At 37.9% G+C, this 25,327-nt stretch overlaps 1 protein-coding gene across 1 annotated transcript in view; it reads left to right on the top strand.

Annotated features, from left to right (window-relative positions):
• The window catches only part of TMEM135 (transmembrane protein 135), a 180,653-nt gene that overhangs the window by 95,973 nt on the left and 59,353 nt on the right, over window positions 1-25,327 (top strand). Inside the window, exon 6 of the mRNA XM_071556068.1 lies at window positions 22,850-22,896. Coding sequence (XP_071412169.1) covers window positions 22,850-22,896 — 47 coding nt within the window. The remainder of the gene's footprint in view (window positions 1-22,849; window positions 22,897-25,327) is intronic.

Below are 25,327 nucleotides of genomic sequence, written 5' to 3'. Positions count from 1 at the left end.
AATTCTTTGTTGATATCTCAGGGGTTTGAAATTCCTTTGGGCTTTCCCACTACCACCTTTGAAGATAAGACCTGGTGTGTCATGTGTTATGTGATTCTAAAGTAGTTTCTGCTCAGGTGACCTAAGAAGCAGATAAAAATGGTGCTATATTTGGGGAAGAGAAGATATGGTAAAAGTTTTATTTTATGCAAACACATTTCCTTTAATTTCTATAGATTTAGCAAAGTTATAGCCTTTTGGAATATTCAGGAATGTTTATCTAATAGTATAAAGTTGTCTTTTATTGATCAAAACCTTTCAGATGTAAATATTTTTTTATTTTGAAAGCAAAACTCTTTCCTAGAGATTCAGTACTTATTATAGGCAAGACCTGAGGAGGCTCTTAATTTTTATATCGAAGTTTTTGATTAAAGGCATATTTTCAAGAGAAATCAGAAGATAACAGAATTTAATTGTCAAGTATTTATTTTCATTTTCTAGTTGCTTAGTCTTGCCTATTTTCTGTCTTGGATTTGTTTCTGCTTAAAAGCATAGGGACCTCGGGGCAGATTCATATAGTTCTGTAAGCAGCCTGAGAATTTCTTTGATGTGACGATATTTGGACATGGATACCAAGCTAAGGACTTATACAAGGCACAGTTTAGTTTCTTATTTTTTGCAGTTTAATCTAAAGCTCTTGAACACAGAGGAAGCAATGGAAAACCCCTGACACATGTTTTTTGGTTTGGGTTTTTTTTTGACAAAAGAAAGGCAGCTTGTAATTAGGGTCGGAAAGGACTCTTAATAGTCTGCTAATTTATTCCTCTTCCTTGTCCTGACAGGTTTAGTTATTCTTAAATATCAGTAAATAGACTGATGACTAGCTCAGAACTGACCAGCTCCATTGATGATAGGATAGTGGTAAAACTGTTCTTGCCAGTTTGTTTCATTTTTTTTGTGAGATGTACTAGTGAATTATTCTTCTTCAGGTAACCTCTGATTTACTTAATTGTAAATAAGCCATTCAGACATTTTCTTTGATTGTAATGGGTATTTTTCAATTCCTCTGTCATCATCTTGACTGCAATTTAGAGGATTTAAATCAGTTTTATTGGCTGCAATATTTCCTCTTAAAGTCATAATCTGACTTTCTTTCCAACACATTTTAAAAAATTTAAGTAAAATTGCCTCCCTCTTGTAATATTTTTTCTTTCCTGGATTCCTGACATTTTTTCTAAACTTAAAATAACTCAACATGTTGAACTTTTCCATATTGTCTCCATCAATGTCTTCATCATTATTTCCTTTTCCCCTTTTGCTTCAGGAAACACATCTTTCATGTCATTCTCAGGCCAGGGAGTAGCCCATTTATACAAAGACCAAACTCTCTACACAAATGATCCTCTTTTATAATTTCCAGAAAAATTGAGCTCCTTTTCTTCATCCCTGTCAAATTTTTGCTGATGTCTCCTTCAGTGTTCCATGTATTATAAGGGGCTATGCTGTTATTATTCCACTTCTGAGTTATCCACCTCATCTGATAAATAGGTTCTGGCTGTGTACTGCTCTGCTTGGTTAAACCTTAAGGAATGTGGGAAGACGAAAATTATCCGTTTCACTTTTTCCAGGGCTTGAATAACATAATTCTGCAATATCATTTGATTTATGGCAAGTGATAAGGAGGGTAGGGCATTGAAGTTGGTATGGGGATATTTCTGTCTAGAAAAAAAAGTCCTGTGTGAGTAGATGTAGGAATACAAACTTGAATAATGGGAGAACAAAATGGATTACTCTGTGAATCAATCAGAGTAGTTTATGTATTTTACTAAATACATGAACTGATCTCACGATGAACAGATTTTTGTGTAAGCTCTATTGTCCTTGTAACAGAAGCAACTGAATAACACAAGACCAAAGCAGCATCAGTGAGTGCAGCAATCACAGTAAGCTGTGCAAAGGAAGGGCCTCGGGTGTGTTCTGAACTTCCCTGGTGCTCCAGACTCTGACACAGGCTGTCTCCCACTTGAAAGCTTTGTCATTACTACAGTTGAAATGGAAAATTACAGAGTCTGGTCTGAAGATAGCAGTTTGCTCAAAGAAGTGGTGTTCTGATGTTCAGAAAAAAACCCAGAAACCTGATAGAGCATGTGAGTGCACATCAAGTATGACAGGAGAAAACACCTTCAAGACACAAGTTTATGAACTGAAATGACAGCATGTTGTAATCCCCTTGACTTGACATCTAAAATATCTTTGCAACTGTAAAGACTAGACATTATTCAAACTCTAGTCACTGCAGAAATTGGATGCACTTGTCAGTAAAGTGGAATACTATCACAAAATCATTAAGGTTGGAAAAAACCTCTGAAACCATCAGCTCTAAGCATTAACCCAGCACTGCCAGGTCCACCACTAAACCATGTCCCCAGGTGCCACATCCACATGCCTTCTGAGCACTTCCAGGGATGGTGATTCCACCACTTCCCTGGGCAGCCTATTCCAGTGCTTGACAAGCCTTTCAGTGAAGAACTTTTTCCTAATACCTGGTCCAAACCTCTGTTGGCTGCAGCTTAATGCTGTTTCCTCCTGACTTGCTTGTTCCTGGGAGAAGAGTTCCAATCCTGCTCAGAAGGAGCCAGAAAGTTTTTAAACCAGCCCTGGAAAGGCTGATGTTTTTACTTTACTTGATACCCTTTCTCTACATGAATCCCTTTGAGTATCTCCTGACAGTATCTTTTGACAAAAGAGAGTATGTCCAGCTCTTACGTACTTCTCTTAACAATATGTTGAGTTGCTTTCAATGTTTATTTTGTTCTCAGTGGGGGCTGGTATTGATACCACATAAGTAATTTGAACAGTCAAAAACTCTAATACCCACTGTTGTTACTTGATAGTATCTTTTTGATTGTATGAGAAAGGTATCTTAAAGTATTACTTGAAAGATGTTTATTTAAAAAATACTCATGTGAGCACAATAAAACTATTATGTATATTTCCAAACTTTCAACCAAATATGTATAACATGACTAATCTATTAAAATATTGTCCAGATTAGAATTTTGTCTATAGTGGGTATTGTATTTCTGCAAGGTGGGTTTTTTTTTCCCTGTAATTTGATAGCTGAAACTATCAGTCTGTGTTTTACACTGGTGTATCCTTTCTTGAATATGTGTAACCTGATCTGCTCGTCTGAATTTTTACTGTTCTGGTATATGTGCTGCCTCTTGGTTCCACTCTGCCTTTGTCTCCCTGGTCTTCACTTTTATAATGATTCCCTGCAGTCCATGGACATTAAGGTCCATGTGAGGTCAACCATACCTTGCAGATAATGACAATAGTGCAAATAATGACAAATATGGGCAGGGGGTCACACGGTATTTCCTGTTTCCTGTGTTTAATTTAGGGGCCAGTGATTTGTGAGCAGCCTGCAAGGATGCTGCACAGAGTTTGTTTTGTCTTTAGGTTCGGATTTGAATCCATGCGTCAAACCTTCTTTTGTTTTCTGCTGTTTAAATAATTCCTTGGAAAGGAGTGTGTTTGGGGATATTCTCTCTCTGATTTTGTTTTTTTTCCATATTTTGTACATCATTTATTTCTTTACTTTTAATGGGAGTGTGTTGACAAAGCTGTTTCTATTTATCCACCACCTGAACTTGGTAGCGTGAAAAGGAAATTAGTCCAGCTAAAGAATAATTTTGGGTCCCTAATGACAGTGAGAGCCTGTGGAGGGCATACCAAATATTTTCATGTGGCTTACAAAAAGAAGGGATGGCTTTAGGCTGGAAATACCTTTTGCAAAGTAGAAAGTGATGTATAGATGTGGGTGATTTGAAAGCTCAAGGGATTTCTGTCTCCACCAGTTGATGCTGAGAAGTAATTTAATATTACTTGTAACAGTGCTAGAAGGTAGCAAGGCAGGCAAGTTACTCTGAAAAGAAAATAAAAGTAACAGCAATAGAACTCCCTCTCTTTCTTCATCTTTTTAATAAGCCTGTTCTAAATTTAAAGATTACAGACTTCTGCTTATCCTCTGATGAACAGCTGTTGTTGGCTGGTGGAGTATAAGGAGCTCTTGGCCTCCCTGTGAGAACCCTTTGTCCATACAAATGTGAGTGCAGAGGTTTGTGGTGCTGGGCTCTGTTGGTCTGTTGTGGCTGCTACTAAGGAAACAAAGTGAAGATGAAATCCTTTTGTTATTCCCTAGATTCAGAGAAATGACTAAAATCTCTGAAATCCTTGAAAATTGATATAATAGTTTGCTCAAATATTTCATCAGTATTTGTGAAAGCATTTCCTTAAATGTGGAGTAATGAAATTTGATGAGATAACCTAAAATGTCTTCTTTACCTCAGTTGTCTTTGTAATTAAGTTACCAGAAAGAAGTTTTTGTTCCAGGATACTTTCACTAAGGTATGCTGAGGTGTTTTTTTGGTTGATTGATTTATTCTTGTGTGCCCTATTGGGAAAGGAAAAATCACTTCTCTATGTGATGGATACCCTGATATTATGTACTCTGTCATTTTACAGAGTAGGATGTGCACTTAAACTGTTTTACAGGAAAGTCTTTTGAGACTGTTGAGGAAACAGGCCAGAAACATAATTATGCCAAAACTGCTGACTTTTAAAAAAGAGTTTCTAGTGATAACAGGATTTAAACTAAATGCAGTTTAATTTCAACCCCAGTGCTGCAATTTTCAAGAAAAAAAATTTACCTTGAGTGTACATTTTTCTGGATTTGAATTTGTTAACCGATTGATAAAATATAGCATAGTGAACTGTGATAACTTGTTTAGCTCCTGTTTTCAGTGTGAATGATATAAAGGTGATAAATTTGTGATTGGAAAGAGAAGATTTTAGTGTTGTAGCATTGGAGCTAAATGTTCTCATAGCTCCTTTGTGCTGTTGAGTACATTTAACATAAAGGTAAAATGTCTTTTGGTGGAGTAGTGAACTCGCCCCACAATTTGTTCCTAGTTCTGTTTTTGCAGAGCTTATCTCAGAATAGCTGAGAGATGAAAAGGTGTTTTCAGCTGGTCACCTCTGTACCAAAGGACGTGTGAGATTTTTGTTTTATATTACAATCATTCACTGTTTTCAAAGTTTAAATAGCATTTTCTCTGTAATCCCATTTTGAATGTCATTTTACTTTCTTAGCTGGCAGTTCATTTGCTCACACACCTGGCTTTGGGAAATTCTGAAGTTCTCAGTGGCAATTTGGAAAATTTGAGTCAATTTAATGGACCAAGTATTTCATGACTATGGGGTGCATACTGCTGTATACTGCTTTCAAAGTGTCTGTCTTGTAATCAAATGGGCCTTTAACTACTGGATCTTAACCAAATGGTTTGGTCTTCTGCACCCTTTGTGGGCTGTAAATGCAGAAGATACAGAATTAAATCGTGTTTCCTGAAAGAGTGGTGTGTGGAGCCCTGTAATCTGTCTAGAGCTCAGTGTCTGTGGTTACAGAGTGATGCTTAATGAGACAGTTCAAATGGGCAGCAGGTGTGTTCTGGAAAGCAGAAAGAAATCAGCTGAGCTCTTTGGTGCTGTATTTGAAGATGTTTGTGTTAAGTCATTTTACACACTTCAGTGTATTGAGTGATTTCATTATGTGCTTCCTTTCACTTTTTCTCCTTGTCACAAGATTTGCCTTTGTAGAGTTACTGCACTTGACTAGAGGTTTGTTCATCCTTTGCTGTCAACCAAACCAAATATGTCTTTCAAATATACTTGTGTTGTGGCTCACCAGGCAAGCCAAGGGGAGGTGGTCTGGTGACATTTAATTTAGTGCTGAGAATTATTTGAATGCAGTATTTTGGGGGAAAAAGTATCTCATAGTGCTTTGAAAATACGATGTTTTTGAGGAGTAAACAACTTTATTAAACACAGATGTTTCATTAATGAAAGTGTTTAAATAATCTCTAGTTTTCTCCTGTAGGTAAAAATCATAGGTATGATAAGACTTTAAATTTTTAAAAATAATTTTAATAACTTACCTTATTTTTCCATGAGCTCAAAAATTAATTTAAAAATATTTTTAAGGTGATGGTGGAGTAAGACATTTTTCAGATATGAGTTGTTCTCATGGGATAATTGTTGTTTACAGTATTGAAATTTAGGACTTGCATACAAGGAAAGAGTTGAACTCAATCAAGCCATGTTGTACTATGTGCTCTGCATAGACCTTGTACTTTTACTCAATTTTAGCTATAGTCCTGCTGCAAAATCAAGTGTGAAATACAGATCAAAAATTCATAATTAGCAACAGTTAAGAACTTTATTAAAATACCTTGTTTGTGGTATAGCCTCGTTAACACTAGGTCTAGGCATCAGTTTAATGTACTTAAAAATGTTTGAGAAAGCAGAGCTACAGTGCTTGATGGCTCTGTGGTTTAGTCTGGAAAAGATGTGGGTGAGAGAGGTGCTGCTGCAAGAAAGGTTGCACTTGGGTTTAGCTGCTGGAAGGTCTTCTCGTTTGGACTAGTTATTTTATCACCTCAGGGGTGCTTACTGAATCTCTCCTTACTGAGCAGGGAGCCTGTGAAAGAGATCTTAAAGCAGATCCTTAAGCTCCTTGGCTAACATTAGATAAGGTGGATTCCCTGTCAGGTATTTTGCATTACCTTTGTAGTATTTTATATTGTTTGCTTAAAATAATTAAAAACTTGAAATTTTTTAGTAGCTTCCTGAAATGTGTCCAGAATTTTGAAACAACAGTGCGTGGAGACACTGCAATAATGTCAAAAGCTCAATTAAATTTGCTGTGTGATTGATTGTGTGACCAGTTATGGGTGCAGCTTATCTCCCCATAATAACCTTTTCGTCTTGGATGTGGGTGCTGTCTGCAGTTCACTCAGAGGATTACACAGCTGTTTTCTAAAATCAGATTTTCATTAATTTGCACAGTAACAATTCATTTTTCAAAATTAAAATAATCTTTGCAAATGAATTGGTTTAGGTCTTGATAACCAGCTCTTAGCTACGTGTGTCTTATAAAGAGTTATTTTACTCTGTTTATCAAGGTGACTATTCTTTCCTTGAGTTGTTTTGTATACAATGTTAACATATGTAATATATATATACATTATATGTTTTATATAATATGTATACATTATAATGCATACCTTATATCTACAATGTTTTAATCTTTTTTTTGTTCTGTAGTAGGAGTAACAATAGCAGAAAGAATGAAAATTAATCTGCCTTCTTCGTAATATTCTCTTGCTAGTGCCAAGGCTTTTCTGAACCTGTAACTGTTTTGTGAAGAAGTAGGGGACAGATCTTCTAACAATGAAATGTTTGTTAGTAAAACAGACACAATAACTTTAAAACTGCTGTGAGAAAGAGGAGTATAATCTAATGTAAACAGTTACCCTAATCAAGTTGTAATAAAGTTCTGTAATGCATTAAAAATGCATGTTTGCTGGTGTGCGAGCCTTGGCCATTTAAACTTTTAAAATTAAATATTTTAGTAAAACACCATTATTTTCCCACCAATTTCAGTATTGGTTTTGAGCCTCTATTAGGTCTAATAATCTTACAGCTTAATAAAACATAAGGAAAGACACCATGAGTGTAGCTAAAATGGTATTTCTCATAGCTTCTGCTTAGCTTCTCCTCTTTCCACTCAGAGTCCACATAGGAGGTGGCTAAAAGGACCAAATGAGAGGTTCTTCAAAGCAAAATGAGTTGCTCTCTGCTGCACAGCTGTCAGCAGCAGCAGCAGCAGCCTGGGCACCTTCCCTGGCTTAGTGCAGTGACATGGATGCTGAGCGAGGAGCCTCCAGCAGTGGGATGGTGTGGGATGGGACATCTGTAGTGAGAAATGAAAGTCATTCCTTTCACATGCCCCAGGAACATCTACACCTTCTCCATAAAGTTCACTGACAAGTAATTCCATTGCAGCATGAACTCCTTTGTTCAACAGATAACACAATCTCTGCTTTCACCCCCTTCCGAGCAGTTCTGACTCTGTCTTTTCCTAGCATGCTCACATAAAATGTAAATTGTTAAGAGCCCTCGTTACCCTGAGGAGTTGGCAGTATGTTATGATGACAGCCAATGTCAGCTGCACATTGTGGAGACTCCTATCTTGGGAAACGTGAGAGGCACTTTAGCCTACCCTGCTGTTCCCCCTCCTCACGTTCTCAAGGGGGCTCTTACTTGCAAAGCAATGCATGTACATCACAGTGTTACTGAAAACTCTGCCACAATTGTGGAGAGATACAGGAATACTGATGTTAAAGGACATGATATGCAAGGTGCCTTGATTTACACATAAACATAAATAATTGTAATAGATTTAAAATATTTTATCCTCAGTTCATAAACACCAGAATACCATTATATAGGTGTGTATGTTTAAAGCATTTATGGTAGGTGTCTGCTGCTTGCACAGCATTTTTAAGAAAAGAAATCCATACCAGAGCACATTCTTTAATGTGTATTTCTCCTGGCTGCCCCACTGGCTTCCTGAGCCCTTTCCTTGCCCTGCCCACAGTCTTACCAGCAGAACAGCGAGGGCAGCTGTGGCTCAGGCATGTGGGGCAGGAAGCTGTTGCATTTGGAGAATAACTAATTGCCTGTTGTAACTAATTTACAGTAAATCTGAGCATGCCAAAAATTTTAGTAATTTCAAAATTTGACCATCTAAATTATCAAATACACCACCTAAGTCATAGTTAAGTGGTTGCAATAGTGGAAAACCCTGCTGTTTATTTCAGAATTATCAAAATAGATTATTTATTTCTACTTCTTTAAACCTGTTCCTTTCCTAGTTTTTAGTGTTTGTCAGAAATTCTTCACATTCTGCTACTGTTTAAAAACTTCACCAGTATGAATGTTTACTGGATACCATGGCTTTCATGGTGTTGCCTTGCAGAGTATTATACTTGGAATATTATTTTAATATATGTACCTCACAGCAACAAAAGTATTTCAACACCTGTAAACTTTTAAAGACAACTCTTGCAGTTCCTTTCTGGATACCAAAGTAATATCAAACCTTGTAATTCTTCAGTGATTATAAACTAGAAGAAAAAGAGACCAACAAGGAGAAAGTCTCATGGTGGAGATGAAATCTTATGGTTGATATTTGTAACATGAGCTAAGGAGTTACGTTCAGAAGCCTAATATGAGACATCTGCAAAGACTACTAATAAATTTATTGGTTTTTTAGTATTTACACATTTGTAATGCTCTTGTAGGATAAGTAACCAGATTTAAATTTTGTCTTGCACATGGATTTAATATTTAGAGATGTTTTTGTAGTTTTCATTTGTGATGCATTTCAAGTATATTTTTAATAGTGCCGTCTCAATGTATCCTAATTTGAACAATTCACAACTAATTCATGTTTATTTGTTGAAGTTATAAAGATGGGAGGTTCAAATCATGCTGGTTGAATTGACTGTGTTAGTATCAGGCTGGGATTTGATCTTGGTGTGGCTTAAACAGATTTAGGCAGGCATGAACCCCAGCTGCCTGCCTGTGACCCCATTCAGTCCTTGGGAGCGGAAAATAGTTACCTTCAGGTGCACCACAGCTGTGATTTGTTTTTCTGTGCATCTCTGTGCCAGAAGAAAGCACATGGCAATAATCAGCAAAGAATAAGGTGCTGGAGGAGGAGCAATGACTACATAAGTTGACATTGTCTGGAAGTAATTCATGAAGCTCCAGCCTGAACTGAGTGCATGGCCTAGCCACGAGCAAACTTTCACGGCAAGACATGTAGCCATTGTGAGGAATGTGTGAGCTTGTAGCAGTATCACAGTGACCCAATCTTAGGCTTTAAATGTGGATTTGAAGTGTATGTTTTTAAATTTGATTCAGTACAGTCCAGTGGTATAATTCAAAGTTTTTGTGTATTTTAATGATGAAGAGACTGAAATCTGAAGGATGTATTAGCTATAAATATATTTATATATATAGGTATAGAAATATCTGAAAATTTGAAATGATTGTAACTTTGTAAGTTGTTGGTAGTTCTGAAGGAAATAAATATTTGAAACAGCAAGAACAAAGCCTTGTATAGCATTTTACCATTTTGGATGACTAATTAAATGTGTCTATTTCAGGTATTTCAGAAGTATTTTACTCTGATGTAATGTGGTGAATTTAAAGAAATGTGGAAAAGTTTTACTCCTTGTAGAGCACATATTTTAAAGCTATTCCTGGCAATGTTAGGATAAAGTTGGAGTTATATGTAGAGCAAATGCTAAAGTGTATTTTTCTTATAATTTAAAATTCCTTGAGTGTGTAGGTTTGTGGTGTATCCAAAAGCATTGCACAGTACTTAGGATGTTACTTGATACACAGTAACTTTGTCTGTTATTTCCTCAAGACTAAGCTGGATGTATAACATGTTAACTGTAATTATTTTCATCAGTTTTATTGAAGAATAGCAGACCAAAGGGAGGAGGTAACTTCCATGTGCAGTCAGAAAGTTCTTCTGGTGGTGGCCACTAATTGTGGCCTCTCCACCACCCAGCTGCCAGTTTCAGTGAGACTTGCAGGAACATAACGCTGTTTGAGATGTGCAGCTTTGCTGAATTTGGTTGAAACAGGTGATAAATTCTGCAGGGTGTAGGGGATTTACAAAGAACTCATTTCTTTAGGAAATTAAACTCCAAAAAGTAGAAATATTTTATACTGTGTAAATATCTTGATTGTCCAGAGCTGACTGCTCAGAAAGAGGAAATTGTGGTAAGGCTGCTTTGGATTCTGGAACTAAGAAGTGAGGTTCATTTCAGCTAATGGGAAAAAGCTGGCAAGAAAGGATTTTCTATGAAACAAAATTTCAGCTTCAAGTGTTTGAGAGAATATTTTTTCCCCTCATTAAAATCTACAGTGGTTGAAGTTGGATTAGGGTCACTTAGGGTTAGGGGCTGTTTTGGGTCCCTCACTGCAAGAAAGATGTTCTGGTGCAGGAGTGTGTCCAGAGAAGGGCAGCAGAGCTGGGGAGGAATGTGGAGCACAGGTACTATGAAGAGCAGCTGAGAGAACTGGAGGTGTTTAGCCCGGAGAAAAGGAGGGTCAGGGGGGACCTTATCACTCTCCAACTACCTGAAGGGAGAATGTAGCCAGGTGGTGGTTGGTCTCTTCTCCCAGGTAACAAGCGGTAGGACAAAAGGAAATGGCTGTAACTTGCACCAGGGGAGGTTTGTATTGGAAATTAGGAAAAGCTTTTTATTCCAAAGCGTTGTCAAGCACTGGAACAAGCTGCCTAGAGAAGTGATGGAATGACTGTCCCTGGAAGCGTTCAAAAACTGTGTAGATATGGTGCTAGGGGCATGGTTTAGTGGTGAACTTGGCAGTGCTGGGTTAATGGTTGGACATGATGATCTTAGAGGTATTTTCTAACCTTAATGATTCTATGATATATGAACTTACAGTCTCATGAAACCTGTTCATCTCAAAGGTACTGCCTATTAAAACATTAACTGTATTAATTTTCTTTGTACACAGTATTTTCCGTGAGGTTTTGGTGAAGAACCTAAGTATCATGGGGTTTGCTTCACTATGTAGTTTCAGAACTTCCCTTTGTTGGGAAGCTGTTTGTTTGTTTTGTAGGAGATCTCTGAAGAATCTGATCAAACACCATAGTTTTCTGTGCCAGTCCCTACCGCAGTTAGACTTGTACAGGACTGTTTGTGTGTGAAAGGCAGAGAAACCTGAACTATTTCAGTTTCCAAGTACCTGAGCACCATGAAGAATTGTGTGTGACCGTGTGACACCACTTTGTGTCTAATCGCTCTCACAGTGGGAAGCTTGTTGTTGTGTCCTGGACTACTGTGTATCTGCCTTACTCCTGCTTCTGACCGAGACAAACCTGGGTATTTAAACACAGATGGACGTACACTTATTGACTAATAGATGTTTTGCATTTATTTCATAGTGAATTTTCTAGATTCCCTGTTTTGAAAAACTCGGTGAAGGTTTTTTAGTTCACAAGCAATGGGAAGCTCTTTAAGATAGGGAATTTATTCTTGGTCTACTTGTTGGGGGTCTTTTTATATGAAAAGTTTAATTAGTGAAATCCTTGACTTTCTAAAACTTGTAGAGAAATTTTTTTTGAGACAACTCTCTTTGTGACTGTTGGAAATATGCAATCATGGTAACTGCAGATATTCCCTGGTAATTAGAAATTAATCATGAAGTCTGCCAAACAGCTGTTTGTTATTATTTTCAAACACAATAATGAACTTCAAGATTTCAAGTGTCATCAAAGCTCTTGTACCCCCAGACAGGCCTAATGGAGCAAGACATGCCTTGCTGAAGGCATGCTGATTTTCTCAAAAGGCTTCCAAACCCAAGTGAATCTAGAAGCCAAAAAGCCCCCAAACCTGCAGCTTGTCTGAGTATTGATGTCTTGGTCGGGGGGGCTTAAAGCTGAGCTGTGTCACGAAATGGGGAATGAACTGAAAATACGGCACTGTCAATGTTCAGTTCAACTCTTTTGTTGAGTAAATTGAGAATTTGCCATGTCTCATGGTAAAAGTCTTCTCTTGTGGGGACTAATGGATTAAGCTGTTAATTTTTCCTTTATTGGTCAGAATCCACATGTAACCTTTCAACAGCAATCTATTTGACAGTGGTTTTGTTAATGTCTGAATGCACTGATGCCATGTATGTACCAAGGGACAGTTCTGGGAGGAGGAAGCTTGGTTGTGTGAGGTGGGGTGTGCGAGTGCCTGTGCTGCTCCAGGCAGGAGAGAGACCTCCTGGCATGCACACCCTGCAGCAACACTGAATAAAACACCAAGGTTTTATGTCTTTTTTTTCCCCATTCTGGTAAATATAAAGGGGAGAGGGGGGGGGAGGGGGGGGGGGAAGTAACTACAAAAGGCTTTACTTGATGAAGATACATTTATGAGTTATACTCAGAATACAAATATGATGGTTAGAGTGTACTCTCCCTCTATTTTCTTGCAGTGTCTCAGTGGTCATTGGACAGATGCTCATTGACTTCAGTTAACTTGGCATTTCATTTTAGTCCTACTACTGAGGGAAAACTACTTAAAGGTGAACTGTCTTTAGGGATGCATCATGTCTTTCAATTCTGTTTGTCTCCTTTAAGTTGTAGTTTACTCTCATGATACTCGATGTGTTCTGTATTGAGCACTTGAGTCCATAGTGTGATCCCTCCAGATGAGTGGGGAAAAATAAATATACTTAATTTAAATGCATCTTACAGTATGGAAGAAAAAAGACTTAATTTTTAAGTCATTATCTTTAGAATATATATTGTGATTTATTCCAAGTATTTTGCTTCTCTTTCTAGTGATATGTTACTTTGAATTTCCTCCTGCAGTCTTCTTCCTCTTGTAATCATTACTAAGCTGGATCAGGGGTTTTGTTGTTGTTTTTTTGTTTGGTTTTTTTGTTGTTGTTGTTGTTGGGGTTTTTTTTGTTGCTCAAAAAACCAGCAATGCTCCCAAATAATTTGATGTCTTTGTAGCCCTAAGGTATTGTACTTACGATCTATATCTATTTTTGTGTGTGCATGCGTGCCATTTTTCCCTAATTAGATACTGCTTGAAATGGGAAGGCAGCTCTGTGGCAGCATAACAGAATAGTGTTTTTATGGGTGATAATTGAAGGTTTGTTTTATAGCTTGGGATGTGCTTGGAGATGTGGGAGTACCAGAAGATACAGAATAGGACTGGAGGTGTGTCCCATTGCCGAGTGTTGGAGCCGCCTGCGAGTTGTGTGTCCAAGGGTTGATTAGTTTCAGAAACAAGCCTGGACCAGCTCTTCCATAATACACTGAAATAGCTCTTCTTTGCTCTTTTAGGAAGGTGCAATAGTGAGGTACTGCTGTTTCATTTGGCAAGTACTTTTTTGTGCTTCAGTCTCTCAAGCACTGTGCATCCTTGAAAATAGTGATTTCTCCTCAGGAGCTTTTAGAAAGGCTGATCTGTGGCTCCTTCACAGTGTGTTTGCTGTGGATAAAAGAATATGAAAAACAGGGGAAGACATTTGACAAGTGTTTTTTTAGAAAACAAATGAAGAATGCTGAAATGCTTGATTATATGTATGTATGTGTGTGCATATATATATATATATGGAATTCGTGAACTAAAAAGTAAATAAAGGGTTTAATTTTCTCTTTTATTCTTTCGTGCTCTTCTGAGACTCATAGGTGCTCCCAGTCTCGGCTCAGTTACTGTCTGCATTTGCCAGTCGTAATCTTTTAATCATAATCAAACAACAGTGCTTTAACAAGACTCTACATAATCTCTTGTTTAATAACACATACTAGTGTTTCTTTTGATCTTATCAGCCCAGAGATTGCTTGAGGCTTGCTGGCAGAAAAAAAATCGGGAGTCTGTTAATAGCTGAAGTGTTGTAGGTGTAGTTGAACTGGCCCTGTGCCCAACAGGGATCTGACAGATTGTTCTCTACATTGTCATGAAGCCTGTCAATTTTGAAGCAGAATCAGTGTTGCATTGCTTCAAAACTTGTTTAATTTCAACTAGAAAAATAATAATTTTGGTGATGACCAAGGTTTTGACAAGTTTTCACCAATACTTTTGATAGCTCATGAAGTTTTCCCCAAATATGCTAGATTTCAATTAGAGAAGGAGATAAGGTATTGTAAAGGTTTTGATTTGGCAGGATTGACTGTAGAAAGAAGGCAAAACCTTGCATCCCTTGAAATGTCCAGAGAGAGGTAGTTCCATTTCAGGATTTCCAATTGGCATATGTTTTTTGGGATCACTAGACATTTGAGCATGGTGAAGGACAACCCCCATTTTCAATAAGTTCTTATGCTTTTGTGCAGAAAGAAATTATCTGTTTTCAGTAGAGAATATCTCTGTTTTAAAGACTTTACTAATGACATTTCTGCACAGGAATTAATTGTGTGACTTCTTTAAAAAACATAGACAGCACTGAGAATTAAATAGCTTGTTTTTGCTGCTTACTGCAGTTCTTAGGAATTGAGAGGTGTTCCTAAGAGAAAAATAACAGATATTGTGAAGAGGTATAAATAGAAAATAAAAAAACAAGTAGACCACAATTTTTAATTAGTGTGTAAAAGAGAAGAGGTATGCTGTGACCTCAGAGTAACCAGATAGTGCCAAACTTTGTAGTTAGTTGTACCCACCATGTATAGACAGCAATGTTTGATGGTTGCGTGTGTTTTGTTAAGAGTACTGTTGGATCTTGGACTTAGAGACTCCTTTGTTCCAGACCTGTACTTGCTTGAGGAATCTGAGACTGCTTAGCGTTCCCACTTGGCTCATTCTGTCTCCATAGGGGATTGAAATCCAGGGAGCTTGTCACCTAATACAGAGATGGTTATTGAAAACACCCTGGCTCTGTCTAAGGGACTGTTTGGTGCTGTGAGATGCCATCTGTGGGTCAGCACAGGCCTTGGAGAGAGGAGTGACACAAAAAACTGTAGGGTTGCAGCAGAGCTGGAGCTGCTGCAGGATTTGGGAGTACTTTTTCCCTTCAGTCTTCACTATATTTTCACTACAGCTTTAGTAAGTTGTTTGACAGACCTGAAGCATGTATTTTTTTCACTACTGAAATTTAAATAAAAGCAATAGATTAATTTTGCTAATGTGTGTACAAATGCATGTTTTAGTGTATATAGTGCATTTGTTTGGAAGACAGACATCAGTAATACTACTTTTATTAATGGTAATGCTGCAGGAGACCATGTCATCATCCAGTGGGGATACTGATAAAAACTGGCCAGTGAATCTCACCACATCGTGCATTGAGTGTATGCAAACCAGTCTAATCACATTTCATTAATTAATCTCGCTAACCTGAGAAAAAGTCTTCCTAGTCTGAATTTGACAGACTTCAGGTTCTACCCATCATTTGCAGTTGTTTCTACCAAACTAAAGAATTGTCTTTATTCATGCAGGCTCTTGCATTAGAACTTCAGCCACCTCCCTATCTTATCTTGAATAATCCCAAAGTGTTAAGATACTGGCAGCTTCAGTTTTATTGCAAGGCATACAATGTGGTCATTGAATTGCTTTTTGTAGCTGTCTCTTCTGAGGTTTTTTAGTTCTCTTAACTGTTAAGAGTAGAGTTATGCTCAGGAGAATCTACTGCGCTTGCCTGAAAAGAGCAGGTGGGGGAAGAGTGATGAGAGATGCAATAAAAACCTCCCCAAGTGATGTGTACTTACTTGGGACAGCAAATAGGGAAGTGATGTGGAGAACAGGAGAAATAGTTAGTTCAGTGCTCAAGAAAGCCACTTGCCAAACCCATTGCTGATGTAATCTAATAGTGCCTGTATCAGCCTTCCTCTGCACTGTGTCAGTATAGGTGCTGTTCATTGCAGTGATCTCTGGAGGCAGAGCTGATGCTCTTGACACCTTGTGGATTTAGGGCTGAAGTTCTGCCCTTTAGTCCCATATAGGTGATGATGTAGCTGTTACGTAAGAACTTCATTCTCAGCTAATGGTGACTGATTCAATCAGGTAATTGTTTACTGTGGTAATTTCTTGCCTGAGGTGTTATAGTAGAAAATAACTATTTATATTAGTATAAGTGATTGTTAGATCAGATTTTAAGATTTTAAGATTTTAACTTCTTTTTATACAGCTTTTGATATCTTTGGTGTCTTTTACATGACTAGTTACTTAGAAAGACTGATTCCCATCCCCTTTAACTACTAGAAAATTACGGAAAAATTTATGCTTTTTAAACTAGCTATTTTGTTACTGGAAAAAGTAGCATACATGTATTTTATAAAGATGTTATGCAATGTGGAGGTGGAAAAGAGATGTCCATGCATATATATTTCCTGGATCATGGAGTACAAGACTGTTACATTAATCGCCACAGCTAGTTCAATTATTTTAATTTGTTTTCCTTGTTTTTCTTGTTTCGTTGTTTTGCTTGTTGTTTTTTTTCTTGTTAGAAGGAAGTTTGCTTAAGAGATAATCTTAGTGATAAGCAGTGTAGAAAGCATTTTGATAAGGCAGTAACCCATCTTGAAATAAAATTCAGGAACTACAGACAAGTAGCTTTGTGGATTTACCATTAGTTAGTAAGAGTTTGTTTTTTTTTTAATTAGACCAATTAATATGTTGGAAAAAACCATAATGGCTTTTGGGCACAACAAATCCTTCCTCATGTCTGCAGGAGGGGTAAATCTGAACAATGGATTATGTAGTCAAAAGTCTGATGGAGCATCTCCTGTCATCCCTGGTAATATTAGCTGATGTAACAAAATGTAATACAACTACCATGCTACAATTCAACGGGGTGTAAAAAGGTGTAAGGGGGCTTATAACTTCTAGCAGGAGAGGCAGCAACAAACTCTTCTGTGGAGGAATTGTTTGTTCTAAGGAATAAAAAAACCCAAACAAAATAGTTGGCTTTTTCCACATGGTATATTTTAAGAGTAAAATCTGTGACCACTTTATGAAAGCTCCTAGTTATATATATATCCCTGTTTTAGATCTCTTACTTGTAACTTTGGAAGAAATTGACTCAAGTAATAATTTTTGGGAACTTCTAACCAGACGTTTAATTTTCCATGATTCTCACCACAGTTCGTTCAGGCAGACCTTAGCTGACAGTTTGCATTTCTGTATCATGAAGCCTCCAGGAACCAGGAGTAAGAACTTTGTTTTTATCAGGTGTAGCTGTAGCTCTCACAAACATTGCAAAGTGGCTGATCAAGAAGGTGATGGTTTTCAGGCTTCATGAATACACTGAAAGTCAAGTGTGGATGTGACAGTGGTTGAAATTGCCTCAGGTCTTCCTGAGCCGAGTGTAGCACTGTGCAGTGTTGAACTGTAGCTCCAACGCTCTGGGTGCTTCTACCAGCTGATATCACCCATCTGTCCTTTTACCTCCTCCTGTTTTCATTTACATAGATTATGTATATCGTCAGTGCTTTTCCTTTTAATTACAAGGTCTGTGTTATTTTATCACAGTCTTTAGTCCTACTCTTTGTTTTGGCTGTGTGGGAAAACCAGCAGCCTCCAGTCACTTTTTGTACCCCAGGAAATCTGACTATAACAGAAACGCTTAAAGAAAATGCACGTAACCTTAGAATTATGTGGGAATATGTGGATAACCTTAGGATACGTGGGAAAAGCCTGAATACACAAGACTCAAGTAGCTTTGATAGTTTCAACAATGTTATTTTCCCCTTTCTCTGGTCCAAGATTTTAATCTGGTTGTGAGGGCAAGTCAGTTTTGAGTTACTGGGTCTGCTGTTGTTACTGGGGCATCTGGTAAACACTCTTACCCAGGGCTTTTTGTTTTATGCTCAGCACTGGGTACTGCCAGATGTCACTTCCTGATTCTGATTATATGAGGGCTGAACTTTCTTGGAAAAAAATAAATACTGGCTTTGTCAGCCAACAGAGACAGGGGAAAAAAGTACCTCCTCAGTTTTGTCAGCAACTTTCCTCTTTTTTTTATTAAGGTTTAGCATAGTACAGTGAAGTGTAATGTAATCAATTAAATTACAGTGCTCCAAATATGCTAACCTGTCCTGGAGCATAGGGATTTTTCCTTGTAACCTATGTACATCCTTTACAGATGTTAAAATATTTAGGGTATATCATTCTCATAGGCAGTGTGCAGGTTTTGTGCTTGTATCTGTTTCTTCAGCTGGAAAGTTTCAAGGTCTGTGTGTTGCCAAGGACAATTTGTTGATGATCTATCATAAATCAAAAAGTGATGGACTCTGCAAGAAAAATTCCAAATGAGGCTTCCTGCTCACTGGATTCTGAGGCTAAAATTCACTTAATACTTAGAATTATATTTTTGTAGGCTTTAATATTTTTTCTCTTTTTTAATATAGTTCTAAAATCTGAAATAGGTATTGCGTATTGTACTGAGGATAGTGTAAAAATTTTAGAATGGGGAAAAGTTGAAATAAAGGCTTGTTTTGAAAATACCTTAGATTTGGAGCCTGGTCACCATTTGCCTTCTGTTTCTGCCGTATTTTTGCTGTGGTAAGACAGTCCCTGGGCTTTCCGTCTTGGGTTGTACATTTCATGTAGAAGAGTCTGGTTTAGCCGCACATCTTGCTGTCCTTCAGTTTGGTAGATACTGGAGATACCCTGTCAGACATGCTCGGGGCATTCCTTGGAGAAATAGTGTTTGCTTCTACTGATCTTAAACACCTCTGATAAAGGAGATTCCATAATCTCCCAGGCAACATGTTCTGGTGTATCACTACCCTGGAGAGAGAGTTCTTTCTGTTGCCTAACCAGTGCTGTCTTTGCTGTAGGTTCAACTCTGCCTTTCTCCTTCTGTACTTGATGAGACAGATTTATCAGTTTATAATTATATGAAAATAGTTGTCATACTCATCACTACCTACCTTTTTAATAGTTTCAGCAGTTTCCCAACAATCGGACCCCTACACATCTGTTATATCCATAGTGATCTTCTGGACTGCCTTCTTTTGTCTGTGCTTTTCTTTAACAGTTGTGCCCCCAATACAGTATTTTGGGGTCGTTAGGGTGAGTTTTACTTCTGCTTCTACAAGAGTCTATTATTTTACAGTGCTTTCCACAGTGTTGCATTGCTTGTGCCTAATTATCAGTGATCTCTGGAATTTTGTACTCTTGTATGCATACTTGTTGTACTCTTGCCTGCACTGTTAGTTCTTGTTCTGGATTTTACGTATGTGATTTTTCCTCCCAACTAATTCATATTTGCTTTTATTGAATTCTATCTTGTTGACTTTGAGCAATTCAGTCATTTTCCATCATTTAAGTCATTATTGAAGAGGGAGGTAAGACCTCTTTGGTGACCTCATTTAAAATGCCTTTTAGTTTGATAATGAACTATGGGAGTTTTCTCTTGCAGTGTTTTTGAGCAGCCCTGTGCCCACTCAATTAGCATAAGCAACTGCCACAAAGGTGCGTTAAAGTTCAGATAAAATACACCTGCTCCTTTCCTTAAAGCATCTGTCAAAGAAGAGAATTGCAATAATTTTACTTCTTTATTGTGTTGATTGTTTCTTATCTTGTTACCTACATAGTTATAAGCTGCCTGTTTCAGATAGTTTATTCTGGTACCTTTCTGGATATTAGGGGTGGTCTGGTTGACAGTGTAATAGTCCCTCACCTTCTCATTTACAAAAATTGGTATCAGTTTCCTCTTTTCCTCCTGCCCAATGTCTTCCATATTTTATTTTTTTCAAAGAATAAGTTCTGGACAACATAAGGAAATTGTAGAGGCTGATTAGGCAAGGCCTTAAGGTATTTTTAGTTTCCAGATTTTGCTAATACAATATAGATTGTAGACAAAATGATGGTGGGTGGATGGTGAGGTGGGTTGAAAACTGACTGATCTGAAGTGGCAGGCTTGGAGGGTTGTGGTCAGCACCACAAATTCCAGCAGAAGGCCAGTCACTGGTGGTGGAGCCCAGCAGGCCATGTTGGGGTCAGCAGTATCTTTATCAATGACCTGGAGGAGTACACAAGAGTCTTTACCCTCAGCAGCTTTGCAGTTGATGCAAAATTGGGAGGAGCTATTGTTGCACTAGTGCTTGTGCTGCCATCCAAAGGGACCTCCGCAGGCTACAGAAATAGGCCAAAAGGAACTTAATGAAGTTCAACAAAGGGATGTGCCAAGTCCTACCCCTGGGGAGGAATAGCCCCAGGCACCAGTATATGCTGGGGGCATTTGGAAAGCAAAGTATTGGGTGTCCTGGTGGACACCAAGCTGAACATGAGTCAGCAAAGGGGGCCACTTGATGGTGATGCTTCCTTTCTACTCAGCACTGCTGAGGCACATCTGCAATATTATGTCCAGTGCTGGGGTTCCCAGTACAAAGCAGACATGGACAATACTGGAGAGATGGGCCATGAAGGTGTTTAAGGGCATGGAGCATCTGTCATGTAAGAAGATGCTGGAGGAGTTCAGAGAGCATCTTATTGATATGTATAAATACTTGTTAGGTGTTTTCAAACTTACTGGGAGAAAGATTAAAAAGGAATAAAAGAAAAAAGGGCAAGAAGACATTTAGTGAAGTGAGCATTTTTAGTGTGTAAAGGCATCTTTATTTTTTCTTGCTGTTGTTTTTGTTTCATTTTGTCCCCACCCCCCTCCCCAACCCCAAAAACTGATTCTCTGCCATTTCTCACTTATTTCCCAATACCGTTGCTCAGGCTGTCAAGACTTCTTGTCCCTTCTGTCTCTCAGAAGTAGCTTCCAGAGAATTGCTTGTTGTTGTTTGGCTGCTTAAATATGGTTTTAACTTTGGAGGATTAGGGCAGATCTTTTCAAGTAGAACTTGTACGTAAATGTAAGTCCTCTTTTTTTTACTAATTTGAACTGAAATACACCATTGCCTTCACTTTGCCCTAATGATTTAATGTAAAATAACTTTAGATGTTCACATTTTTATTGCAGAATAATAAAATATGATAGTACTGGTGAAAAGGAAAAGTTAAAAATGGCTGGTTTACATAGCAGACTTTACAGTGTCTTGTGTGACCTAATTTTAAGTCAAATGTCAGAGGACTTAGAAAAGGGAAATAGTGTCATTGTAGGATTTTTTCTTCTCTGAAAGTCATTGTAAACATTTCCTATTGATACTTTTACCACACTTTCTGAGCTGTATTAGCATACAGCAGTCTACTGTTCTACATGGTTATAACCTTAAAATAAGCACCTCTGCCAGCATTTCAATTTCTTCTCACATAAGCTATCTGTATCTTCTCATGATCACAACTTCTTCAACTCTTGAAAATAAGTGCAAGTATTTTCTGAAACACTTGCAATATCTCTGTAAAGTTTTTTACTCCTGAATGATGGTACAAATATGGACCATGGCACAAATATGGACAAATATCTAGAGCAAAACAGCATTTTCTCACCAATGAGCTGTATCTGGCAAAGATGGAGTGGATTAATGCAGGTTCTTAACTTAAAGCCCAGTGTAATTGTTCCTGAAGCAGATGTATGTACAAGCAGTTCTACAGTCAAAGTACAGCAGTTTGGTTGTGTTCACACAGAGGGTGTGTTTGTCCTTTCTGCCTGTCTCTGCACCTGACTGGGAGGTCCCCCTCCTTCCCTTTCTCCCATGACTGCTCCACTGCATTTACATCCTTCCAGCCATCTCCTTATCTCTCCAAATTGGCAGAAAACTCTGCAAGTGTTGACTTAATTTTTTTTTTCACTTCAGCGTTTGTGAGTCCCTGTACAGGTGGCAAGGAGGAGGTTAGAGGGCTAAGCCCCAGCACAGAGGATGGGAGGAAGTGCTAGGACATTCACCTCTCAGTGCTGGAGAGCTGCCAGGTTTGCTCAGTGACTTGTATGATCACTTTGATAGTGTAGAGCAAGATGGGATTATTCAAGTGAGTTTAAAACATAAGGTAAACAACTAGAAAGGATACTCTTAGTTGGGAATAGAATTATCTACTCTCAAACTTGCTGGAAAGCAGTTCCGCAGAAGCAGCTGTGTGTAAACACATTTTAAATGCTGTGCCTTTTAAATTGAAACTAGCAATGTGGTATTGAGTAAATCACAAAAGCAAAGATGGTATTTGAGTAAATCACAAAAGCAAAGACTGGCAAAACATAATGTTTAAATTTCAGTTCTAGTACTTTTTTTGTTTAAATTATGTTGTTTTATAGTTGTTGTATTCCAGACTATTTTAAGTGATGTCATTTGCTGTGACTGTTGTTCCACAACCCTCTTTCAGATTTAATATTTTTTTAGCTTCTAGAGGAACGACTCAAAAGTCCACTAGAAAGAAGGCAGTGCTTTTTGGTGGATTCAGACAAGCTTTCATTCTGGCCCATCAAGCGTATAAATAAAATGTAGCTTTTCTAGTAACAGCTGTAAAATCTTCATGATCCAGAACATGCAGTTGTAGTGAGATGTTTTATGTACTAACACTCTTTCTCCTTTTTGTAGGTCCTTTTGTTCTGCATCACAGCTGCTCTGTTCATGTTCTTCTTCAGGTATGTTGCTAGTATATCTATTATGTCATAAAAGTTAATTTAAACAGTGTTTCTTAGAGTTCAATTGATTTTTGGTATTCATCTCAAAACTTGTTTGTTCTCAACTCAAGCTTTCTGAATTGAGTGGAGTTCTGTGGCATAAAACCCCCAGTGCTGTAAACATAATTGGACTACAAAGGGAAATGTTGAGTTAAATGTGTTAAAGTCTTCTGGAGATTACACTGCTTACTTAAGGAGTCTCATATCATAATTATGATGCTGGAGATCTACCATGACATGATATGAAAACAGCTGCAATCCTGGTTTTCATATATGTTCTCAAATAGCTCATATCAGGGAAAATTACATTATTTCTTCTGGTGAAAATAGAGGAGAACAGGAAAATCAAATGGTCTTAATATCAAATATTTGACATGTATGCAGGTGTAACTACCTTCTTTCACTTTTAGAGTAAACTAGTTTCACATATGTTTTCTCAGGTTATGAGTAGTATTCCTTTTTTAAAATGTTCAGAAGTGGTGGTGGATGAGACATTCATTTTAATGACTTTTTTCTTTCTCAGTTTGCAAGAGATGTTGTTTACCTTGTCATTGTTTCCCTTTAAGTACTAGACCTCTCAAATTTTCTTTATTATATCTCAAAGTGGAAAAGTTGCTTTTCAAAGTAATCTTTGACTACAGCCCTTTGACTTTGAATTTTCTGTGGCATGTAGCCATCTATGGTTCTTCAAGCTGTATGATCCCCTGGTAATTGCAAAACTCTGGAAGCTGCTGCCTGTTTTTTTGTAATTCCATTACTTACGCATATTGGCCAAGAACAGTCTGTGGATAGAGGAGGGCTGTTAATTTAGAGGATTCAAAGAAGCATTCCTCCTTTCATCTATAACCCATTAAGAACCTTGCATTGGCAGTCTTCTTGCTTTATTTTCTTCTATTACCCAGAGTTAAGCCATAACAGCCTCAGAGAACTGGACTTGTAAGGTTGAGGTTAGACACCTGTCTGCGTGAATGCTGATCAAACAAACTCAAAACACTAAAGTTCTCATCAAAACTATATTGTATGATTTTGGAGGAAGCTAATTGTCTCCTATCTATGTCTTTGGTAATGAATCAGTGTTTTAGAGACAACCTGTAAGTTAATAGATAAGTTATAGCTGAAAGGGAGCTTCAAGATCATCTAGTTCAAACCCCCCTGCCATGGGCAGGGGCACCTCCCACTAGACCAGTGCTCAAAGCCTCATCCAGCCTGGCCTTGAACCCTCCCAGGGATGAGGCATCCACAGCTTCTCTGGGAAACCTATTCCGGTGACTCACCACCACATGGTATTTCACAGGACAGAATTTCTTCTTAGTATCAAATCTAAGCCAACCATTTTTCAGTTTGAAGCCAATGCCTCTTGTCCTATCACTGCATGCCCTTGTAAAAGTCCCTCTCCAGCTTTCCTATAGCCCTTTAAGAGGTGACAACTGATGCCGAGCCCAGAGGTATTTGGTGAATTTTTCTCTGACCTGGCACAGCAATACTGGCAATTGAATGGGCTCCAAACCATTTTCTTTGCTAAAATTAGTCACTCCATACCAAGGTTGATGAATATCCTGTTGAGCAATCATCAACAACATTTAACTTGTGTTTAACAGAGCAATTAAAATAGAGGATCAGGTTTAGTTTAATTCTTGTTTAAGCCCTGTTTATAAACACCAACACAAGTGCTAAGACAAGGTAAATTGGTAAAAAATAATTAGCACAGATCAGTTTTTGAGGTGTTTTTCTTTCTCAGTGTAATCAGTGTTGTGAGTAGTACTTCTTCACAGTGGTTCATGTGCTACTTTCCCAAAGGAACCAGATATAAATGGGTCTGGGTAAAAATACCTGTGGGTATGCACAGAGTCTACTCAGCTGCTCAGGGAGAAGAGACAGCAAAGAGGTCACTTGGGCAGTCCTTGGAGTGTATGTGAATGAATGATTGAACCCCTCCAGTAAGATTCTGGACAGTCCTTGGAAGAATCCTGTGTGGATCCATCCAGAGTGCCAGGGGAGGCAGTTGTCCTCTCTGTTGTCATCTAAAGCAGAAAATAATTGGGAGAGTTGTTAAACTGTGTTTCCTGTTTAATGGCTCAAAATCACTTCAGCCTTTTTCCTAATCATAAGAGGATCAAACTGACAAAATCATGTTCATACTTTCAGAATAAACACCTTATTCAAAGTCAGATCTGCTTGGCTTGTAGAGTATATTCCCATTGACTATAAAACACTGTTTATTGTTAATAAGCATTTACTGACCTGAAAAACAGAAAATTCTCTTTTGCTTTGTATTGAATCTGTTCCCAGAGAGCTTTTTGTCCTCCCACCCACCACCAAAATGCCCAAAAACGTGCTGAGAGCAGTACCAGTCATGGTCACAAAGGTCATATATAATTCCTTTCATCATTAC

The sequence above is a fragment of the Pithys albifrons genome, chromosome 1, assembly GCF_047495875.1.
Source record: "Pithys albifrons albifrons isolate INPA30051 chromosome 1, PitAlb_v1, whole genome shotgun sequence".
NCBI lineage: Eukaryota > Metazoa > Chordata > Aves > Passeriformes > Thamnophilidae > Pithys > Pithys albifrons.
Note: the sequence above shows the minus strand (reverse complement) of the source record. Positions and strands in the feature narration are given on the sequence as shown.